This window comes from Epinephelus fuscoguttatus, linkage group LG2 (assembly GCF_011397635.1).
Source record: "Epinephelus fuscoguttatus linkage group LG2, E.fuscoguttatus.final_Chr_v1".
NCBI lineage: Eukaryota > Metazoa > Chordata > Actinopteri > Perciformes > Serranidae > Epinephelus > Epinephelus fuscoguttatus.
In genome coordinates this window covers 47,053,309-47,078,316 of record NC_064753.1, presented here as the reverse complement: position 1 = coordinate 47,078,316, position 25,008 = coordinate 47,053,309, and the positions used below count along the sequence as shown (strand labels likewise).

Genomic DNA, 25,008 nt, shown 5'->3' with positions numbered 1-25,008 from the left:
CTTTCAACAGCAAAATTACTTTCCAGTGCAGTTGCAAACACGTTGCAGTGCTGATTGGTTCGCCTAAAATACAGTTATTATTTCAGAGTCCTCACCCTCTCTTCCTCTCTGCCCTCTGTCTTTATCCCTGTCTCCATCAGATGGAGAGGCTGCAGGTGGAGAATGCTGCAGAGTGGGGGCGCAGGGAGCGCTTGGAAACGGAGAAACTGGCCCTGGAGAGGGACAACAAGAAACTGAGGGCTCAGGCTGAAGACCTGGAAGAGCAGCTGGCCAAGAAACGCCGGCAGGCCGCCTCCGCACTCGACACCGACCTCAAGGCCATCCAGACGGAGCTGTTCGAGAGGAACAAGGTGGGGAGGACAATCCTTTGTTTAGACAGAGCCAAGAGGAAACAGCCGCCCTCTTGTCTGTCAATCCTTTCATTCAGGTTTTAAAACTGTTACTGAAGGAAAATTCTACCTTATGACAACATGTTTAACGTCTTTAAATTCCACAGTGATTTCCTTACTACACCAACACACACACACACTGATGAGATCTCTATAAACGTTAGGAGACTGCGCCCTGACCTTGTCTTCCCGCAGCACTGTCAGCAGTGTGTGTGTGTGTGTGTGTGTGTATGTGTGTGTGGTTGAGGAAAGAGAAAGAGAGAGATTGATGGTGTTTTGTGTATAGTGTTGAAACCATGGTATTGATCCGGACAGAGAAGGAGAAACAGGGCAAGCGATTAAGACACTGGATACACACACACACACACACACACACACACACACACACACACATACACACACACACAGCTTGATTGATAGTTGAATCATCTTCAACCCCAGCCAGGGCTTTGGGCATCACCAGCACTGCACAGATTGATGTTCACTGTCACACTGCGACACACTGATGTGCACAAACACACACACACAGATGCAGTACTTGCATAACCCCCTCTGTGTGTGTGTGGGTGTGTTTGTGTTATTTAAAATACATCTTATCAGTCCTCTTTAATAGCTCTTCCTGTTTTTCTCTGTGCTCACATGCTGTTTGGGAACAGAGGAAACATTTTGCTGCACTGACTGTGACGATGTTTCATTAGTACTGTCAGCGACACAAAGAACACTTGTTTATGATTTTGCCGCTCTAAACCTCCAGGCTGTAAAAGTATCAGACAAATGTTGATGTCACTGAGAAGTTTCCCATCGCAGCTTGTAGTTGTGTAAGTGGTCGCCACCATAATGTTGTTTATTAGAGTCAGAATGAAGCAGAGGGCGGAGCAGGCTGAACCTGAGTGAAATAAAAATGAGTTTGCAGATACACGCAGCTGTTTCTCCTTTGAAGGGTGACAACACCTGTGTGACATAGTTGTTTTTGAGACCCTTAAAGGACCCTTAGAGACGAGGTGAGGAGGTTGGACACTCGAAAGGAGTTCAGAGTCATGGCTCCTCTACATTAAAAAGAATAATTAAAAATTATTCAGAGATCTGAGTACGATTCCTCCAGGGTGCGTCTCTCCCAACATAGCAGGGTTTCCTTGACCTGAAGTGCGAACCCTGACAACATCAGTGGGTGTGTCATATTGCACAGGTTTGAAAAAGAGTATGGAGAAGGCAAGTGAGCTAAAGTGGGTAAAAACAAATGTCTGCCCAAAAGAACAAAAGTTTGATGCTATTGTTTACTTTTGTTGTGGTTTGTGCAACACCCTCCATGAATGAGACATCCTTGATCACAGTGGATCCATGCAAAATTGGTGAAAACACAGGCTGGTTCACTAGATATACCCTGCTCAACAAGAAATTAAAGGAACACTTTATGGTCACAGTCTAACACCAAGTCAGTTAAACTTCAGGGATATCAATGAGTCCATTCAGGAAGCACAAGTGATTGTGAATCAGTTTCAGATGCTTTGATGCAAATCAAAGTGACAACAGGTGCAATTGAGAGGCAAAAGCAAGACCACCCCCAAAAAGGGAATGGTTTTACATGTGGTGTCCACAGACAGTTGCTCTCTCCTTATCCTTCCTGACTGATTCTTCTCTAGTTTGGTCTTCTGCTAGTGTCCTTGTCACTGCTGGGAGCGTGAGGCCGTACCTGCAGCCCAATCAGGTTGCACAGGTAGTCCAGCTCCTCCAGGATGACACATCCATACGTGCAGCCGCAAGAAGGTTTGCTGTGTCTCCCAGCACAGTCTCAACAGCATGGAGGAGATACCAGGAGACCAGCCGTTACACCAGGAGAGCTGGACAGGGCCATAGAAGGGCATCAACCCAGCAGCAGGACCGGTATCTGCTCCTTTGTGTGAGGAGAAACAGGAGGAGCACTGCCAGAGCCCTACAACATGACCTCCAGCAGGCTACTGGTGTGCATGTTTCTGACCACGCTGTCAGAAACAGACTCCATGAGGGTGGCATGAGGGCCCCACGTCCTCTAGTGGGACGTGTGCTCACAGCCTTCCTTAATGTTTTTTGAGCGGTGTATATATTGCCAAGGTTAAACCAGTTCAGGTACCAGAGCTGATTTGGTGGAAAGGGGTAGCACGCTGTAGAGGCTATCTAAGTCTCATCATTACACCTCCACCTCGTGGAAAAACAGAACAGGTGATAACTGTAAGCACATCACCTGACATCATCAGGGATTGAGTTGATGGAGTCATTCGAGGATAGACTAGGCCTTTGGGTGTAAATTAGCGAGTCTGCAAATTAGCTTGTTAACACATTCGGTATCATGTTCACATTATATGAACTGCTGACTGTTAATCACACAGAAGCAATTATCTGGCACCTTTCAAACACAGAAGATATGGTAAGGCAGAGAATATGATAATATTCCATACTATATATTTATCTTAGAATAATATAATACCTGCAGATTCAATAGAATATAAGTAGATGTCTTGTTATGACACCTGTGGTCAGCAGGTGGGGTTGTTTACCCAACATGCACAATCAGGAAGACTTCCTCAGTTAAATCTGTAGAGGTGTGGAGACGTTTCTGCTGCTTTAAAAGACAGTTTGTAGACGTGTTTCATGCAACATGATGACCTGTGATGGCTGCCTTACAACAAAAGTTAAAGTTATAACTGTGAAGTTGTTTCATCCAGTGCTGAGTTTTACTTTGACTTGACGTCAAACTTTTGTCATGTTATTATGGGGATCGGAGCTCGTTGCCAACTTAAGTCAGGAGGAGTGGAGTGGCTGCAGTGATGTTGGAGCAGCAGCCAAATTCAGAGCACTGTGAATATATGGTTTATTGGCAGAGTGATTGATGTGAGTGGACAGTTGTGATCCAACATGTGGACCTGAAGAGGAACGGAAGTAACAGAGCAGTTCTTCATGGTGAAACGAAGCGTGTCGGTGTCCTGTGTTCAGTTTCAAATAATCTGTTTACAGTTGTATATGTGTGTCGCACAAGTGTGTGTTTGAGTGCACGTGTGTTTTTGTATGTGTGTGTTGAACTCTGGTCTCCTTAAACGGCCCTATTAGCAGCAGGTCAGATGGCACGGCCTCACACTGGCAGATATGTGTCTAAGTGTTGGTCAGTGTAATGGCCTCCATTACCACCTGTCCCACAGGGTTATTTATGAAGCGCTGAGGTTTATTTAATGCTGCAGTAGGCAAAGGAACAAAAAGAAACAGGGTGAGGTGCTGGCAGGAGAGGCAGGAGAAACCAGTGCGGCTGACCTCAGTGAGAAATAAATGGACAAAACGTGAGACACATTTTTACACCCAAACATTTAAACCTCTTTACTCCTGTTTATTGTCTCTCACTGGAGCTCATGTGCAGTCCTACGTTATGTTGTACTTCTTATCCCTGGGCCACACTGCCTGCATGAGCAGTGTGTGATGGCTGCCTCCGTCGAGAAAGACATATTTGAGATCGCATCTGTACAACCAGAAGTAGAACGTGAACGACAGGACTCCCGTTGTAATCAATACATTTTGGCTTCATGCAGACAAAAGAAAAACACTTGGTTAAGCACTTGGTTGGTTCATTACTGTGATGCTTATGATGATTATGATGTTTTTTCTGAGCCAGATCCTCTAAAATATATTATCACCAGGGGCTTTGCTGCCCTTTATCATATCAATACTTGACATTTGCAGTTGTTGGATCATTTTACTTATCATGAAAACCAATCTGTGCAAAAGAAGCTCCGTATTCTGGACATGACATCTGTCTGCTTTCTGTTATAAAGGCAGGGATACCAGGATCCAGTAAGAACTAGGTGTTCCTCTCTTGTTTTGATGGGTGGGCACGTCCAATTTCCTTCCAAATACGGCTCCACTGTGCTGTTGCAGGGGCAGTGATCGACAAAAATGCTCCACCTAAACAGCAGAGCAAGGTGTGCATGTAGCGTTAGGCTCTCTAAATACGATCAATGACAGAATCAGCGTGAAAGAGTGGAGACGTTGAACCTTGCAGCAGCGCAACATCAAGCACTGTGCTCTGGTGGGATTTCTCACCACGCTGCTGCACTCAAAGTTCAAGTTGACCTTTTTTTTGTTTGTTACCTTTCGGTGCACAACTAATGAGATAACATCTGTCTGTGAGGTAACCTTAAAGCAACCTGTGGTGAATAGAAAAGAGGGAAGAGATTGAGTGTCAGACAAACACTTGCTGCCAGAGTGAAGGGAGCTGAGTGGTTTGCCGTGGCTGCTCGTTCAGGGATGTCTTTGAGTCTGAGAAAGTCTTAATTTACCCAGAATTAATGACAAATTAGTTCCACTTCAGATTGTCAGCTAAACTAAATGGCTTCGTGCAACAGATGAATGTCGACATCTATCTGACTTTTAGCGAGGATAAAAGTCATAGTCAAAATTTGTCATACTCACAAGTGACATGGAGAAGAATTACACCACTGTGAAAAGGAGATTATCAGTTCTTTTCAGCGCAGTCAAAGTCGCACCTTAAAGATCTCAAAGTGGTTTTTAAGTTAGTTTAGATTTTAAGTATATTTACTGTCAGAAAATACTGGTCCATCTGTCCCAACTCTCACCTACGGTCATGAGCTCTGAGTAGTGACTGAAAGAACGAAATCGCAGATACAAGCAGCCGTTTCCTCCGTGGGGTGACTGGGCTCAGCCTTAAGACTAGTTCACACTACACGGTTTTCACCCTGATTTTGCGTCGTGGAGACTATTGTAATCTTTTGAGTGATTTCTTTCTCGGTGGTTTCTCCACCGAGTCCTCACCAACAGAGCCCCAGATAACGCGTTGACATCACCAAACTTGGAGACGACACATCGTAAAGGCATGGATATTCTTCCCAGTGTTGAATCAGATCTGCCTCCAGGGCCTGGGTCCAAACACAGTGCGCTCCCCGTGATCCTGTGGACGCCACCATGGAAACAAAGGCTATGGAAACAAGCCAAAAAGAAGCGACAGATATATATAGTGAAAGGTGACGTTTAGAGAGCAAGCCCAAATAAGCAACTCCACTTTAGAAACAAGCCCAAAGTCGCGGCTAATAAGCGGACCTGGCAACCCTGTGGCTTGTCCTCCTCACATTTCTTCCGTCCTCCTGCGTGCTGACGTGGGACGTATCCCGCCTCTCATTGGCTGATGCTCTTTGTCAGTCGTGTCACATTTCTCCAGTTTTCTAGCATGCCAGATATCCAGTCCCAGTCACAGACGAGGGGGCAACTTGCCCTTAGGCTTGTTCACACATGAGGACTCGTCGTGGCAGACTATCTGCCGACTCACCTCCGACCCAAGGTGGCTCTCAAGATCCTTGCGGTGAAAATCGTGCCATGTGAACTAGGCTTTAGAGATAGGGCGAGGAGCTCAGACATCCAGAGGGAGCTCGGAGTAGAGCTGCTGCTCCTTCGCGTCAAAGGTGCGCAAATGACGTCTACGTATAAAAACCACGTGTACGCCTTTTTCCACATTTACTGAATGAATGAAGAATGTAAATGCGCACACCTCAGGCATTCTTCAGACCAGGCGTACTCACAGTTTCAGCCACCTTAGCTGCGGATGATGAGGAGCTAGAACATAAGTTGAGAGACAGATAACGCTGTTTTTAGGTTGCATAGGTTAGCTTCTGAATGATGTTACTCAAAGGCACATTTATAAAGTTAATCATAAATTATTTGCATGATGAATTTCATCATTATTTTTACTTAAATTCATCTTCTTGTTAGTGATTGTTTATTGGTATTGTGTGAAACACTTTGTCACACAGTTGCAGTCAGTTTCCACATCAGTGCTATGAATGAATCATTGATCCCTCTGCTGTTTAATAATAATGATGATAGAAATTTTACTGCGATGATGGTTTGCAGAAGTATGATAAATTAGTGGTACGGAAGCTACACATCACCATGGCCGTGCAAAATGACGACAGCTCTAAACCTCGGAGAACCTCGCTGATGCAACGCGGTCGATGTAACAGCTCTTTCTTTACAGAACCTCACTGACAGGTCCAGTTAGTGGTGGTGCAGGCACAAGTATTGATGTGCAAAGGGATGTTTCGAGGCGTTTCTACATAGATTTATGATGAGATTTATGGAGTCATTGTGGAAGTGAGGCTTGTGCACATGCATCTAGAGCTTTATAAATCTGACAAACAGAAAGTGTATGCATATTTCTGCCTTTGTGCGCGCACACGGTTGTAGTCGTCAATCTAGACAGTCTCTACACATGACAGGTTTCACTTTTAGGCCGTCAGAGTTCATTTAATTGTTAGATGTTGCACATGTGCACGTACATACACCCGTTAGGTTTAGTGTACAAACATATATGCTTTGTTTTTCCGTATTCATGTTTATTCTTGGTGCTTTTATAAATCTAACTTCTAACATTTTGTCTGCCGTTCTGTCTTATGATCTGAGTCTCTTTGCATTCTTTTCATGCTCGTTTTATTGAGCTGATCTGTTCTGACCAATCTGGTTGGAGCACTGCCCGTAAGTCCCTCCTCCACTTGCTCTTGGGCAGCCCTGATTATAAACCCAATTCTGCTATTTGCTCTGTGTGTGTGTGTGTGTGTGTGTGTGTGTGTGTGTGCAAGGATGAGAGACTTCACTGTCTAAATTAATGCTAAATTCAGTATGCCAGAGGGGGAAGGGAGAATTATAGTGATTCTTTGTGTGTGTGTGTGTGTGTGTGTGTGTGTGTGTGTGTGTGTGCAGAAAGTGTGTTCACCCCGTTGTGAATGAGCAGCAGTTGTACGTACATCAATTATTTCCACATCTGATTCTGTTTCTTCTTTTCTTTCTCCTCACATTAAAGGACCTTTTTGTCAAGGTGATGCGTGTGTAAATATACTTCTGGGCATACGCCTGTGATTTATTTGTGTGTGTGTGTGTGTGTTTGTGTGTCTTTGTTTCAGTGGAACAGATGTAGCAGCAGACTTCAGGGTCTCTCCAGTCAAGGAGAAACATTTAACAGGCAGTGTGGCGTAACACACACACACACACACGTACAGTTACACACACGTACACATAATTGTGCTTCTGTGTGTGTGAGCAAACAGACACAGATTTGGCACAAATACATAAACCCATAATGGCGTATTAACACACACACACACACACACATGCAGAAGGAGCCTGAATGAACAAACATACACACACACACACACACGTACGCAGGCATACAGACACATTTTCGTGCTCATAGATCATTCAGTAATCCCTCATGTTTAATAGAGTCAGGGACTCCCGGCCTCTCGCTTCCCTCCCATTCATCCGTCAACCCCACCCCCCGTTTCTCCGCTGCCCTTGCACACATTTATTACATCTTCTTGAAATGATAAAACTGTGGGGAATATTGAGGTTTCTGGCCGGTGTGTCTGCTCTGAGGCACACAGTAGAAACCTGCTTCATTTACCTTTCGTCTGATAGATGGCAGTTTAGGGACGGCAGCCAGGACACTTCTTTCATCGTTCCTCTTTGTCCGTCTACCACATTTTCCTGTTGTGGAAAAAAGGCGTTGACCTTGTTTTCCTCAGTCAGTTATCTGTATGGTCTCCGATACACACTGTCATTGTTAAAAATGTTCTTTAATTTGGCTGACCGGCGACAAATGATGGTGTTTTCCCACCAGCAGCCTTTTTCTAGGTGTCACATTTCTCAGGAAGTGGATATTTTGGGATTTCCTGTCAGCCAAGTAGATGAAACTTTAATGAACCTAAAGGGAAACTGGTCTGATGAAGCGCCCCAGAAGAATAAGGGATGTTAAGACAAGAAGAGAACTGCATGTTTTACACTATTTATTCATTTGATTGTATATTTTATTCATGTCTAATTTATTCACTTCATTTTGAACCTTCACAGACACTATTATTTTCATTATGGATTAATCTGTACATGAATGAATTAATCATTTAGTTTATTAAATGTCAGTGTGAAAAATGTTTATTGTGTCCTAGAGTCCAGTTCAGCTCTTTGTCCGACCAGTAGTCCAAGATTAAAGATTTTACAGTGATGTAAAAAAAGGCAGCAGACCGTCACATTTGAGTTACCGTTATATGGAGGTTTATGGCTGCCAATTTTAAAATGAAATCGTCGAACTGAAACTTCCCTCCTTTTTTTTTTTCGAGTTAGGCAGGTTCGCAATGCACGTACACTTTGCTTGTGACATACTCAGGGACACACGGATAGGTTTCAGCCGGATGAAATAATACATCATCAAAAATATTAAAGACATTCTGTAAAACGTGAACATAGCAGAGACCAGACCAGAGTTGCTGTCTGACTTCACATTAAGAGAGATGCACGTGGAGCAGCGTAATTTTATGGATTATTTCAGAAGCTAAAAGTTTAGTTCCGTTTCCTCTGTTGAATTTATAACTACAGTTTTTAGTTTTGCTGCTTAACTGTCCCACGATATCTGCTGCAGTGACATCACTGCTTGTACTGCATTACTGTCGGCAGAAAAACCCTCACAGCTCAAATCTGATGAATCCAACATGCTAATAGCAGTGTGACATGTGCAGGTGCATCTGGCTTTTCAAAGGAATGGGAGATGACAGATTGGTTGAATTCATGCTACGCCCAAAACATATCTATGATTAATTAAAGGACTAAATGCAACCCCTTTGCCCCTTGTGCCTTACTTTGCGCCCATATTATGTGCTGTTTAAGTCCCCGATCACACAAAAAGTGCAGGTTGCAAAACGCGAGGCGCACTGCACTACTTTTTTATTTTTTATTAAATGCCACTAGTAAAAAAATGTCATTAGTATCTAGTTCCTAAAATGTTGAGGCAGAGGGTACTGTCTGTAGCTGTGGTTGAGGGTGAGAGGCTGTCAGCAGATAAACAGAGATCTGTGCGGGTACATGAGACCCTAAAAAAGAGGCTGGATCATGGGGAGTACCACCAGTTGGTCCAGGAGCTTCTCCTCCGTCATGGACGTTTACAGGCATATTTTAGGATGACGCAGTTTGACAACCTGCTGTCTATAATCAGGCTGTATAGCTCTGGGTATCCAGCAACCACTACCACCAGTTTCTCCTCCATTATTTACCAACTGTAAACTTGTTGTTGTGACCACCACAGAAGGCCCGCCTCTCAAATCATCTGATTGGACAAAGGGAAAAGAGATTATGTGTGGTGCTTTTCTGCTCTGCTGGAGTTCAGAATGATCCGGCAAAAACGGCAGGTGCCGACTGGCTGTTGAAAAAGGTGACTAACTTTATGTTCTAAAACCAGCCACTGGCGATTTGACCTGCAGAGTTGTAGATGACACCATCAGCCATCTTGAGTCGAGCTCAGACCAGCCAGTTCACACCGCTGCAACTTTCCTCTGCATGCAACGTTCAAAAACGGTTTTGTTTTGTCTCATCATGAATCTTTGGTCTGAACTGGGTTTAAGTGTAAGTGATGAGTGTATTTCCTTAAATGACGAACTATTCCTTTAAAAAAAAAAAGGCGGGTGATATTTTTATGCCTGTGATAACCTCAAAGGTGTACTAATCTGCAGCTGAAAATAGTCCCCAATAAATGCATTATTTTTCGTTTTATTTGAGTCACATTTGATTAAAAACTACTGCGACCAGCTTTTTAGGAAATAACTGAGCCTTTTTAAAAAACTCAAGTAGAAAGTGGTGAGACAGACGAACACAGTGTTCGATTTTTTGATAATAAGAGAAACATAGAATAATGCCAGACTTAAACCCTTCGTGCACAGCTCATCTTTCTCCCTCAACCAAAGCATGAAATGTCAGACATGTTGGTGATCTCATGAATTTCTTTTTCTTTCCAGTCTCTCCCTGGTGTGCAGGCTGCACTCTGTGTCTCTCCTTTGTTCTTATGCTTACCTTTATTATCCTGTAAAATACCACCCTTCCAATTACTACCTCCCCCCACGTCTCCTCGTCTGTCTCCTCATCCCTTCATCCCTGTCTCCTCCACAGCATCCCCCCTCCTTTTAATTATTCCCTCCTGCATCACCCTGCCGCTCTTTGTTTGATCTGGCTCTGGGGTTACACAAGTGTTTGTGTGGCATTTTGCCTTGATTATGAGGCAAATATTCACAGAGGGGGAGGGGAGAGGACGTGCTGCAACTTAAGGAATTTGCTGTTATCTGAACAGAATTGCACTTCTTATTAAATCTCTGTGTTCGCTCTGTACATGTAACGCTTTCTGCCAGAATAAATGAGCAAAAACTAAAGAAATCAAAGCTTGATGGCTTAAAGAATCAAATATTTACTACATAATAAAGATAAAGTGTGGCTCAAATACAGATATAAATAAATAAGTGCGGCGCACTTCCCACTCCTTAATCCGGGCTTGTGTTTTATTGTTCCTGTAGATATCTCATTTCTCTCCATCGCATCGTCGTATAAATTCAGAAAAGCTTCTTGGAAGCCGCTCTGTCTGGGGAGCCATTAGGTGTGAGGCAGCAGGGAGGGAGGCTGAATCAACGCCATCAAAGTACATGAAAGTGCAGTGAGTGACAATGGTGCATTATTGATGATGCCATTAGCTCCAAGTGCAGACTTTCCTCAGCTAATCGTAATGCAAACCTGTGGAGAGGAGCTCTTTGTTGGCTCGAACCTGACCGCAACCACAATTTTCTAAAATTACAGCCTCATAAAAAAGATACAAAACAGAAATATTTGCAAAGGTTTGGAGCACAACCAAACGTTAGCATGCAGATACGTTCATTTAGAGGCCATTACACCCGTGATATTGTTTTTCTTGCTGTTACTAGCTACACTCTCTGTCCTGTGCAACACCAGACCTTTGTCGTAACAAGGACAATCTGACTTTGCTAAATCTTTCATTTATTAGAGCCTCCTTCCTCACAGGCTTTTCATTATCAGTGGATATGTGAAGTATTTCTCATAATCCACAGTGCAAGAGTTCAGCCAGGATGAACTTTGTGTGAGGAAACTTCCCCTCACTGACAAATGTGTTTTTCAGCTGTAAATGTCCCACTCAGTACATATTGCAGTCGTGACTCCTTAACGGCAACATTTCCATCCAAAACTTCTTCTTTTTAAGTTAGTAGCTCATATGTGCAGTCACGTCTTCATTCTTCATCAGTTGATCGTGGTCCCAGTCTAAAGTGAAAATGGAGTGTTGTAGGAATTAGCCCTAAGAGTGGACATTTTACACTCCTCGTTCCCTCCTGTCGAAGTCAGTCGGTTTTTGTTTAGATGCCTGAGATAAGGTCCGGGTTAACAGAAGTTTAAGAGATTTCACGTTTTGTTCTACAAGAGAAAAACCAAGTTATACATTTTTCAGGCTTTTCAGTGGCTTTTAACAAGTAGCTAAATGAGACGAGAGAACACAGCTTTACAGTAGGGATGCACGATAATGGATTTTTTTGCTGATCTTTGATATGCCGATAAGTAACAACTCATTTGAGGTATGATCAATATCGGTATCGATATATCCATTTTTTTTTTCACTCCATAATTTTAGTGATCATCAAATGTTTTCTGTAGTGCAAGTAACATCATTATGCATGTGTACTCGTATCATGACGCCCCTCCAGCAGACGGAGACATGAAACACATTTTTTTTAATATCTGTAATATTCATTCATTGTGGAAAATAAGAAAAAGCTTGTTGGCTGAAGTTATTTTGGGCTTTTTGCCTTTAATTGATAGGATAGCTATAGTAATTTTGGTTCTTAACCATGGTCATGGTAGTCTTGAATATCTTTTATTTAATGCCAGTGTATTCAAGCTAAAATGCGATGTTTAAATATGTCTATATGTGTCAGATTTTTGTATTTAGCTGTCTATTATCAATATGGGTATCTGCCTCAGAAATCCAGGATCAGTCCGGCTTTAATTGTTTTATTGTAGCGACTGTGAGCATCATTTAACATGGAACTGAATCTGTAGAAATGTCCCATGTATGGAGAAGCAGTTTTGCTGATAAAATATTTCTACTGCGACTAATGAGATTTTTTTTGCATTAATAATGTATGTAACTGAATATTTACTCTATTGTTAATGGGAAAATCTTCAGATCTGTGATCAGCCAAGTGCTAGGTACTTTTACATCATAAATTACACAGATTAATGAGCTCTTATTTTTCAGTACCAAATGAGACAGGACAGCTGGTGGAGAATCCGCTCCATACTGGAAACACTGGTCTCTAAGCCTCTGTGTCCTCTGTCTGTCTGCTCTGTCCTCAGGAGCTCGCTGACCTTCGCCATGTTCACGCTAAGCTGAAGAAGCAGTTCCAGGAGAAGACAGCAGAGCTCGCCCACGCCAACAGGAGGGTGGAGAGCCACGAGGCCGAAGTCAAAAAGCTACGCCTGAGGGTGGAGGAGCTTAAGAAGGAGTTAGGACAGGCAGAGGATGAGGTAAGGACGTGGCTGTGCATGGATTTGTGTATGTGTAGTTTAAAAGAAACTGTCATTGATCTTGTCAACTTACTGAAAACCTTCAGCGTAGGTTTCGTTTCATCATCCGGGTGTACACCTATGAAATTGGGGGATTCAGGGGACCTCCACCAGAAAATTTTAAATCGTAAAACACTTAATTTCCTGCGTTACGGTGAATTTTAAGTACCAACGTGTGCCTTTTCTGCATCAATTTGGTGCAAATGACTGTCAAAAGTCCTCTGCTCCTGAAATGTGTTTTTGTTGATGGGAAAAATGCACATCTACGCCTATGTAGATGTGCATCTGCATTAATAGCTTTTTAATAACATGTAGTCCTTATTGTTTCATGTGTGGATATAACAGAGATAACAGACATAATAAAGATAGTGGGTGTGTGTAACCCTTCAGACGACCCTTTCATGTAACGATCAACCCAGAAGCCAGTGACCTCAATTAATGGTTTAGCGAGACTTGTGAGATTGCCTATTACAAATAAGTGTGTGTGTGTGTGTGTGTGTGTGTGTCCAGCTGGATGAGGCCCATAACCAGAGCAGGAAGCTGCAGAGGTCTCTGGATGAGCAGGTGGAGCAGACTGAGAATCTGCAGGTACAATTGGAACACTTACAATCAAGGTAAGACATGAACACACACACACACACACACACACACACACACACACACACACACACACACACACAGGATTTTAAACCGAACAGATTTCAGATAAAGGTGCCAAAGCTCCTCAGTGGCAGCATCGACTGTATCTCCTCAGAGACTGTTCTTAATGTGAGGCTTAACGTGTTGTTTCTTTAAAGCACAGTCACACTTGGTAACACTTTTGATGTCATTTCCTGTATTACGCCCTTACTTGACATTGGTCATTGATGCATGACTTAGTTGTAATGAAGGTACGAACACGACGCCTGGCTGCAGTGCGTCAGAATAAATCCCTGTAGGGTCAGCTGGTTGAGTGAGTTTCAAGTGATCAAATGAAAAACTAGAAGGGCACTATGAGAGTAAACCTCTGCCCAGGCCAATGCCCTAGCTCGCACAAGTTAGGGGGCTATCACACAGAGATGAAACGCTAGAAGCGCGACGCCAGTAAAATTGTTTTCCTATGATACAGCGCGTCTGACTGGCGTTCAGGCATCTTTTTAGATGGACGTTTTTGTAGACCCTTCTTTTTAGACACGCGTTTATAGACGCGCATAGATGCTGAAAAGTTGAAATATTTTCAACTTTTTTGAGCGTCAGACGGCAGTAGCTAGCGCACATTGAATAAGCACTTCGAGCGTTTCATGCGTCTTTGAAGCGTCCGCATCTCTAGCGTCTCATTTCTGTGTGATCACCTCTTTATTCTCCAGCAGCTTCACAATCCATATACGCATCCTCTATCCTTAGATCCTCCATTTTGGTTCACAGTGGTGCAGTGGTTAGCATTGTCACTGCAAGAGGGTTTCCAGTTTGAACCAGGATGGAGGAGCCCTTCTGTGCGGAGTTTGCATGTTCTCCCTGTGTCAGCGTGGGTTTCCTCCAGGTACTCCAGCTTCCTCCCACAGTCCAAAGACATGCAGGTTAACTGATGACTCTAAATTGTTGTCTGTCTCTATGTGTCAGCCCTGTGATAGTCTGGTGACCTGCCCAGGGTGAACCCTGCCTCTCGCCCAATGTGACCGCCAACAGGATAAGTAGTTACCAAAAATGAATGAATGAATGGTTTAGCCTATATTGTAGATGTATAAAACTTTGATATATCCAAAAGTTAATCCTCTGAAGGAATTCTCTGGGTTTCACCCTGCTCAACAGCGCCATCTGAAGTTAATGTGAGCGTGGACACACTGGTTGCTTCAAAGCTTCATTTGTTTTATCATCAGTTTGTTGTTTTATCAATCAGCAATGCCCTGACATTGTGTTCATTTTAGTCAGTTTCTGGAAGAGAGCTTTAATTTTTTTTGGTATGCGCTAACCAGTTAGTAGCAATTGATAAAGACTGTTGTCTTGTTCATTTAAAGCTACGAGGAGCGAGGAGCAGTTAGAGTTTGCCACGTAAATTGTAGCATGCCAATTTAAGACCTTTTATTTCTGTAAGTCATCTTAAAATAACCTGTGCAGCTGCGTTAATCGCATCCATGCCTCTTGCTATTTTTCTTTGATATAGGTAGCCAGCTAGCTATGTAGGAAAAATGGGGAGACGTTGACAGTGAACACAATATCATAACTATTTCAGATATGAGCTGGAAGTTTGAATGTTGTGATGTCTTGGTATACCCAATTCCAGCCCTCTAAAGGTATCAAACTTTTGGGTTTTGCAAGCATTCCAGCTGGAAGGCAAAGTTCTTGATTTACAGGTCCATTTACGTTCCAATCTTCACCTATGGTCATGAGCTTTGGGGTGTGACTGGAAAAATTGAAGATACAAGCACCCTTAGAGACAGGGTGAGGAGCTCAGACATACAGAGAGAGCTCAAAGTAGAGGTGTTGCTCTTTTACGTCGAAAGGGACCAGTTGAGGTGGTTCAGGCATCTGATCAGGATGCTTCCAGAGTGCCTCCCATTAGAGGCTCTCTAGACATGTTTAACCCAAAGGAGGCCCCGTGGTAGACCCAGGACACACTGGAGGGAATATATATTTCATCTGGCCTGGGAACGCCTCAAGGTCCCTCAGAAGAAGCTGGAAAGTGTTGCTGGGTGAGGGCTGTCTGGAGTAGCTTGCTCTGCCTGCTGTCCCCGTGACCTGTCCCCAGATAAACAGATGAAGATAGATAGATAGATGGGCATCCGAGTATTAAGCACCTTTCAGGCCAACAGAGTGCAGGACACATTAACAACAAGTGCACCAATCAAGCGAAAGTAGTAGAGCAATTTATAAGAAGCAAATTGTACAGAAAATTAAAAATCAGCACACAAAATCAAGATGAACTCTCGCACTACGAGTAGTCTGATGATGAACCATCTGCAGCAGTGAGACACTCCGAACTCTGCTGGCAGCCAGGAATAGTATTCACAGACTCTAGTATATGAATCTCTCTGGGTGTATTCTTCGACATATGGGCAGCAGTTTGGCATATGTCATCATCAGAGAGAGCTGGTATCAGTTAAGGTAGGTGGAGTTGAGTATACGATCTCAGCAGCGAACACAGAGCTATGATAAAGCCCTGAGGGGTAAATGTGTCAGTCAGTCACAGCTCTCACTGCTCAAAGTTTAACTTTATCACACAGTGCTGGAGTGAGTTCTTAACATTATTTAAGGTTGTTTGTAATGTATGAAAACCAAGCAGGAGAAGGTGAGAGCTGTTGTTAGTGTCAGACACATGTGAAGCTGTCGTCTCCCAGAGGAAAATGTTGCTGCTCAAAATAGTCTTTTCTTTGTCCCATCAGAAATAAATCAGCCTCTTATTTGGAGATGACTAAATTCTGATCTGTTTCTCCTAAACTCCACCTTTTGCTGCAAAAGAATAAATCAGCAGGAGATCTTTTGCTGTGCTCACAGGCTTCTCAGAAGTTCCTCAACTCTGCAAACAGATCAGATACACAGAGCTGATACCTGACAAGACAAATTTCTGCAATTGTGCAGGCTCATCAATAAGCCAAGTCAAGTTGTCTTTTGGATCTTGCTGTTATCTGAAGAGCTGATTATTTCAGGCAAATAAAGATTACTGCAGTGAGAGAGGAACAAGAGCATTTTGAAATCTTGAATTAGGATCGGGCTGAGACAAGAGGAAGGCTACTTCTCAGGAGAAGTAAGGGGAAATGGTCAAATGGGTTTTTTGCAGTGGGAAAGGGGCCAAAGAGGTGAATGTAGAAAAAGTAAATTCAGATACATGGTTTTCAAAGTCAAGTATGTCAATGCTGCTGATACTGGTGCTTCCCCCATATACTGTTGAACTTAGTTGGCTGCCCCACGAACTCACATCCAAAGTATTTCTTTTGGCGTGTCACCTTTTTTCCACTCTTGGATCTCAGAGCCATAAAATATTCTACACTAGTATCTTGTTATGAAGATCCACAAAGACATTGGAATATCTTATGGAAAGGCTTATGCCAACATTTTTGTACTCTAAGTGTGGGTGGTGCCATGTTTAGCAACGGCGCTCACATTCCCAAACACGCCGAGACAGCCATGAAGGCTCTCACTGAAAACACACCATGTTCAGGTGTGTGTGTGTGTGATGTGAAGCTGACAGCCTACTTGTAGCTGCCAGGCTCACTGTGAGCCTCAGCACACACTTCTCCTACTATTTAGAGATTAGCTTCTCCTGATCCTGACGTGTGTGTGTGTGTGTGTGTGTGTGTGTGTGTGTGTGTGTGTGTGTGTTGCCTGTCTTTCACTTCAGCTCTCACACTCTATCAGCTCAGCACAGTCCTCCGCTCCCTGCTCTCTGCCTCTCCCTCTGCATTCTCTCCATTTTCTCCACGTCGTTGCTCCGGCACCCAGCAGCCAATCGCAGAGCTCCCAGTCGCGGGTTACCGTAGTAACAGAGAGCTCTCTTGTTGCTCTGCTCTGTGGAGGAGTGACAGGCGTGTCGGCATGGTAACGGCTTCAGAGACTGACACAAATCTGTGTGTGTTCTTGTGGAGGGTGTAGCTTAAGCTTTCCCCCATTCTGGATTTCTTTCATTCAGTTTCTCACAGCATGCTTGTGTGTGTGTGTGTGTGTGTGTGTGTGTGTGTGTGTGTGTGTGTGTGTGTGTGTTTTAAGCTCATGCTTTATGTTGATGGATGGCTGTGTTCTGACAACATCACTTTGTCCTGTCAACATGTTTTTGTGCCGTGTGTCACTGACACATGTTACACAGAGCATACACAAAGTGTGTGTGTGACAGCCTGAACTGTACGTGCTGTGTCATTTAGTTTTGTCATACAGTGTTTGTCCTTAACCAAAATATAAAGGACTTTGCGTGCATGTGACTGTGTGTGTGTGTGTGTGTGTGTGTGTGCGTGCGTGCGTGTGTATCCTAGTAAGAGGTGTATAAGCTCTAAAATTGGATATTGTTAAAGTCCTTTCCTTGTTTGTGTTACTTGTCGTCAGGGGTGCTACTCAGCCCCTGATGATGTTGTCAGGGTAGAAACTCAGGCACAACCCGACATGAACAGTTTCCGCCCAAGCCACAGCAGTAGTTTTGGGCACAAGCTCACTAAAAAACCTGAATTTTTAAAAATATATATATGTATTCTTTCATATTAGAATATTTATAACAAACTAAAGGCTGATGTTTTTTTCACGCACTACCTCTCCGTCCTCTCTGTCTTCTTTTTATTTAACCAGATAAGTCCCGTTGAGATCAACGATCTCTTTTACGAGGGAGACCTGGCCAAGACAGCAGCACACAAAAAGTCACAGCCAAGCAACCACACAATAAAAAACAAAAAAGACATACAAAAGTCTCTTGTCAGCTCTGCGTTTTGGCGCACAATAAGTTAGGCAGAACGGGCTCCGCAACCTGGCGCGCCTCCATCTTCAAGTGCGTACAGCAGTCCATGGTGATATGGTGCGCAGGTGATGATCACTACTCCAGCTGCATCTCACTCACTGCTGGGGACCAACCAAAGTGAATATAATGCACCAGGCTTTCAGCAAACTCCAGTGTAAACCTTTCTTGGCGATACTTGACATTGAAAGCAGCTGACTTTGTATAAAGGCCAAGAAAGTCTGCACATGGTGAGAGTGAGGTGGATGAGTTAAAAAGATGAAGACGTTCACCCAGGAGACTGCAGTTCGTGACCTGTAGGAAAACAAAGGTTGATGTTGTTTTAAGGTAACGTTACTGAAATTATGTACCAGTGTCTCATTGTTTGTATTTACATCACTTTTCCTTGCATAACAAACGTACTTACCTTTATTCTGAACCCGACCAGGTAGTTCTGTTTCAGCTGTGCGTCACATTGAGACACTAAAGGGTGCCCTGTGCACACCGAGGGGTGTGACAAAGCAGTGGTTGAAGACCTGAAAATGAGAACAAGTTGAATAAGCCTTTTTTAGTATCTGTGCTAATATATTCCAACGCGAGCGTTTCCCATATGTCACGGCCTTCTTCAGCAAATGGGAATATTTTATCACAGGTTTGTGTTCCCAACGTGAAGGGAACCTGTTTTCACCATTGACATTGAATCTCTCTCTGGGCATGGGCAAATTAATCAACACAATTAGTGATATTTGAAGGTGGGAAGCCAGTGAGGGATTGTATCCAAGAGTGATATGTTATGCCCTCCTGGTGCGTGTCCTCACGGGTTGGTGTATCAGGGGAAAAACCATGTAGTTGTTGGAGTCACTGAGATCTTGCTAGCTGTCTGGAGCTTTTGCTAGTATCATACATTTTTCAGCAGCAGAGTTGCCGTCGTCACAAGATCCTTAAACTGCTCAGAGGAATTATTTGACATTTGAAGATTTCCATTTAAATGGCTAGCTTGTTTTATCGTTAGCTAACTTTCGGATTGGTCAACATCGTCCAAGTTCACAAAACTTGAACTCACCACAGAAGATTGAGGCATATTTATTTTGCCTCTAATAGGGAATCGACTGATTAAAATGACGTCACACCAGCCTTTAAAATGCAGAATTACACCACTTTAAATGCTGCTGCGACTCAGCCCTAAGGGCAGCTAAGCTGTCCGAGAGTTGCCAAACCTGCTCGGCACTAAAACTGGCAACCACAAAGTCCTCCATCACACACACAAACACACACACACTTCGTTCTAATCAGTGGTTGCTCGTGTTTCCGTCTGTGGAACATGATCTGGTGCTTCATGGCCACACTGTCACTCTTGCAGGTGTTTTTGGGAAAGCCATCGATCGTTCTCATCGCTCATTGTAAGAGTGACCACAGCCCAGCTTAGAACAAATGGAGGACAGGCATCACTGTCTCACCCCCCCTCCGTCTCTCTTTCCTCTTGTCTTTCTCTGTAGATTGATAGGCATTCAGGTCCCTCGCTTTGCTAAGTGTTTGTAGGCTCAATAGAAAAGCTTTTAGTGGCTGAGCTGCTGTTGTGGTCCAAATGTTATGATGGTTAATCTAATGGTCGCTCTGACCCTGACCTGAGGGCCAGTGAGGGGGGGGAGAGGGTGAGGAGATTGGGAGGGAAGGAAGGTCATCTTTACAGGATGTTTGAACAGTCCTGATCAGAGATGACGTCACCTGAAATGCATAAAAGAATTTTAATAGACTCTGCCTTTCAGAGAGCTGAAACCTTGAGGCTTCAAACCCTCCTAAGAACTCGTGTGTTCAGAGAACGAGGGCAGCAAGACAAAAAAAATGACACTGAGTAGAATCAAGTGTGGCCAAATCTGTTTTCAAGGTCTGTGCCATAATAGACCTACAGTAGCTGCATCTGCAGAAAAATCAATAGTCACTGCCTTTTTAAATCAATTTGGAATGCATACAGCTCAGGGTGAAATGAAATCTTTTTTTCATTTTGTGGCTCATTGAAATCAACCCTGGCATGTAGATCACACACTCCCTGGTATTGTCATTTTTGCTTGGCATAAATAAACCCAGAGATGTAAAAGATGTTAGCTGCTTTCGCTTTAGTCCATTGACATAGAGTATTCCTCGTGTATTTACATAAGTGCGGTTACTTTTAAGGATTCAGTACTGATGTTTATACCTCTATACTCCGTGACTGTACCTGTCCTTTGACTGTTGTCGCAATTGATTGACCTTATTGATTTGTTTATTCATTCATTATTCGTAAACACTTATCCTGTTAGGGGTCGCAGGGGGCTGGAGCCTGTCCCAGCTGTCATTGGGTGAGAGGCGGGATACACCCTGAACAGGTCACCAGATTATAACAGGGCTGACACATAGAGACAGGCAGCCATTCACACTCACATTGACACCTACGGACAATTTAGAGTCACCAATTAACCTGCATGTCTTCGGACTGTGGGAGGAAGCTGGAGCACCTGGAGGAAACCCACGATGACACAGGGAGAACATGCAAACTCCACACAGAAGGGCTCCCACGCCCTGGGGTTCAAACCAGACACCCTCACCCGCATCATCGTGCTGCCTGTCATCAGCCAAATAACGTGGGCAGAGTGTGTCTGATGTAGAGATGATATGCAGTACTGTTATATTCCTCAGCTTTGTTATGTTGTTGTAACATCTGTAACACCTTTAACACTCTGTCCCTGTCGCTCAGACTGCGGCGGCAGCAGCAGAGTCCTGGTCTGTTTGGGAAGATGCGATCGGCTCGGTTCAGTCCTGAAAACCCAGACGGTCCAACCAGCGACATGGACGAGGAAGAAGAGGAACTGCAGCTCCAGATCCCATGACAAAGACACAAACACACACACATATAGTGACACATGATATACTTTGACACAGACACCCTCAGTCAAATGAAGAAGAAGAAGAAAAGGTGAATAGTGTTGCTCTTGGGGGGGAGGGGGGGGACTTTGTATGTCCAGCAACATGTTGCATCAGGAAGCAGCTGCTGTTAAAGGACCACTCCAACATTATGAGATATTTTACCAGAGTCAGATCAAAAATACCACTTTTATCTCGTTGTGTTGGGATGCTGATGTTAGACAGTCGATGGTCGGCCATGTTGATCGAAAATCGAATCATCATTTAAAACAAATGAACAAAAATGAAGCTTTGTCAAACAAAGAGACTCAGAGAAACCACACAGTTGTCCGTCTGGAGTTCAAACATGACAGAAGTGATGTGACAAAATTTCCACCCAGCAGCAGTATGGTGAGCACACACCTAAACCTTACGCAGAACACACACACACACACACACACACACACTGTCATACACATAAAAACACACACATGCTTGGACTTCTAAAGACAAACAGCAAGGAGATCAAACCCAGCAGACGTGTGACAGACATTAACAGGATGTCCGGACAGTGTGACGCTGAATGAAAGGATCTTCCTATAACTTCCACTAAACCACTCGAGCAGAGGCCGACACGCGTCATCCTTTCAGTCCTTTCTCACCCATTCTTACCTCATATCACCCCAAGCATTACTCTTATCCCATCTGAACTGTGCTACTGTATTAAAACAAGACTCAACCCCACATTTACATCACCAGTATTAACGCCTTTCATGTATTGTATTGATCACATATCATCTGTCATTTAAAGAAATTCTCCCAAATATTGAAGATTCAGGATCAGTTTCCCGTGTGTTTGAAGTTTATAGCCAATGCTGGGAGCACACTGCACCACGTTTAGCTTCATTATGGCTGCAAGTTGGACAGAATTACAGCCGCTGTATGTGTGGAGCAGGAGCCTCCAGCTTGGCCAAGTTTTTCTATTCATCAATCCCCAATCAGTCAAGTCAACTTTGTTTTTAGAGATCAATATCACAAATTTGCCCAAAGGGGCTCAAACTGAGAGAAAACTTGCTTCACTTTGCTCCAGAGTATATGTGGTTTATGCTGCAACTGAGTTGCATTATGGGTCATCAGGCTGCGTTCAGATAACTGCTTAAATTTGATTAAGACCGGAATCGGGCCCTTACCATGCCTTTTAGGCTCAACTCGTCCAAATCCACCTGGTACTGCCCAGTTTGAGACCTGAACCTGACCTGAGACAGAGGCTGTATCCTCCTGAGACCCTGTTTCCTCATATGAGGACGTCACATTTTGGGTTTACTTTACCTTATTCTTTATTCTACTTAACTCACACCTGTTGACCTCATTCGTGGACTCTCCTTTGTGCCCTCTAGTGGCAGTAAGAGCACAATACACTAATCCATGTGAAAACAAGATGGCAGCCATCTCTGCCGAGTCAGCTGATCCCAAGACAGAAGTGGACAAGGTTCAAAACCTGATCACATGTTATGGTTGAAACTTGTTTATTCATGATCAGTTATGTTTTCAGTTTGACACGGCAACAAATTTGACCAATTTTAGAAACAGTGACAAGATAAGACACTGTTAATTAGTAAGAACTCATTTCAAGACATTAGGACTTTATTATCGTCTTGTTTGAGGACATTTGGACTTAATCATTATTGACAGTGTTTAGTTTTTATACTTATCAGGTCCTACTGATCCCAGATAGCTGGGAGAAATTAAAATAGCATACCAAACAAAAGTTCAGGTCTCAGGAGGACATTTTTGTTATTTCCTCTTTAAAGACAAAGTTATATTTTTGATTTGGAAAAGCATTTCACACACATAATGACTAACTAATATGATAATGACTCAGCACCAAACTTTGAGCCACAGGTTTAGTATGAGTACACACTGAGTAGCTTGTATGTGATCTAATGTCAGACTCTTGTCTGAAGGTGACGACAGAAAGTTTGCAGAGCCACTTATGAAAAGTATTGAGACTCTTGGTATTGAGCTGCCATCCCCTAAAGAGATGGTTTGCATTTTAAAACTAAAACAGGGTAACACAACAAAACAAAGAATATAATTCTGTCACATCCTGCAGTGTTTTTTGGGGGAAACGTGAACCAGATGGAGAACGGAGTAAAAAGCCTGTAACTGTGTTGTGAGTGTGTCCTCATGTAAATGTATTAGGCCTGATCATTTAAAGATGTAGTGCAGTGGTACTCAACTTGCAGCCTGTGGACCCAATAGAGTGCCAGGTGGCACCCCAGCCAATTTCTAATTCACAATGAAAATAAATTGATTCACACTGGGGTTTTTTGTACTTTAATGTAGATAAGGTGCCATAGTGCATAAAAAAGTGCCAGGAGAGGATCCCCCAGACCCTTGACAGAGGTACAGGCTCAGCCCCAGGATGTCCTCAAACCCTAGAAACACCCTGTTCACACCTGAAAGTGGCCCTCGTGCAAAGCAAGTTGAGTTTCCCCAATGTAGTGTGTTCCCAGCAGGACTGGAGCTGCTCCTCGACAATAAACAAATAGTGCAGTGAATGTGTACATAAACATGAGGAAGAGATGACGGTATGAGAATGTACAGCGTCCTCGTAAAGCAAAGACATTGTGGGATGTAATGGATGGAAGTAGTAAAATCTCTTTATAGTGTCTGTGAGGGGGGTCTGAACCTGTGGATGCTAACTGAAGGCCGGTCACATCAGCATTTTATACAGCAACGTTTCTCAACAAAGTCTGTTTATTCCTGTGAAATCTGCACCATTAGTGGATTCTCTTTTGAGTGCAGTTTGAAAGGATGAACTTCAGATTTGCACTTTTGACCAATAGCAAACCATCTTGACAGTGGAACGGTTTGATGATAGCAGACCAGTGGGATTCAAATCAGAATATCATTCCTTGATGCATTTGAGTTTTAGGGTTTAGGTTTGAATTTTTGCTTTCAGTCTGTATGGTCATTATAGTTAGATTCGTCGTCTGATACTGTTGAATTAGAGCCTTCTTTTTCATCAGTATACAGAATGTCATCATACACACAAGTGGAACCAAACGTTTCCCAACAGCAGAGGCTTGAAATACATTCAGAGGTCTGTTGTTCTGTTCTGAGTTTGTTGGCGCAGATATGATTTTTATGCAGTGTTTACACTGAGGTTCAGTATTTTAAATTTTCCTGGAGAAAAAAGTCCCACAAATCCCAAGTAATTATGTCCAGTAATTCACTCTGGACTGAATTCAGTGGGGGTGGAAACGCCTCCAAAGCAGCATTTAGACCGTCATGGGATAATGAAACACTCACTGAAACCCAGGCTAGTAAAATCCCCGTAGGCTCTACACTAAATACTCACCGGCTCCTTTGAGACGGCCCATGGATTCAACATTAGGCGGATTTTGGATACGCTGGGTGTTGGACTATCTGCTGGACTAAATTTCCTGACTGTGGAGGAGCTCCGGTCGAACAGTGGATAGATGCAGTTGTGAAAGCAATAACACATTCATTTATCTTCCACCATCATCCACAGTCGCTCTCTGCCTCGGCCTCAACTCTGGCGCTGGAAGGGGACCAAGATATTTTTACTGATCAGGATTCTGAACTATTTATGTTGTCGTTGTTACGGTTTAGTTTTTATAAATGATCTGTACCGCAGTGGTTTTGTATTAGCTCTATAAATGTCAACTGTACATATAAACAAACATGAGTCACTGTGTGTTTTATTCTCCATACTGTGTGTATTCATAATGTGTCTGTCAGGGTAATCTTGTTTTTATTTGAAGAACACTCAGCGGTGCCTTATTGCTTGTAACCTCAAAGTTGTTCTCAAGTTTCTCTTAAAAACCTACATTTCTCCTAAAGAGGCAGAGCGAGTGATTTCTCACAGAGCAGCCGCGGTTTGATAAAGTTGCCATGGTGATGTTGGTAACGTTCATG

The 25,008-nt window shown here is 43.3% G+C and overlaps 1 protein-coding gene across 2 annotated transcripts in view; it reads left to right on the top strand.

Annotated features, from left to right (window-relative positions):
- ccdc102a (coiled-coil domain containing 102A) overlaps positions 1 to 24,755 on the top strand; it is a 102,256-nt gene extending 77,501 nt beyond the window's left edge. For both annotated transcript variants that reach the window (XM_049561725.1, XM_049561729.1), the window contains exons 7-10: positions 141 to 350; positions 12,588 to 12,758; positions 13,308 to 13,411; positions 20,918 to 24,755. In XM_049561725.1, coding sequence (XP_049417682.1) covers positions 141 to 350; positions 12,588 to 12,758; positions 13,308 to 13,411; positions 20,918 to 21,050 — 618 coding nt within the window. In that variant the 3' untranslated portion in view covers positions 21,051 to 24,755. The remainder of the gene's footprint in view (positions 1 to 140; positions 351 to 12,587; positions 12,759 to 13,307; positions 13,412 to 20,917) is intronic.
- Positions 24,756 to 25,008: the final 253 nt, after the last annotated feature.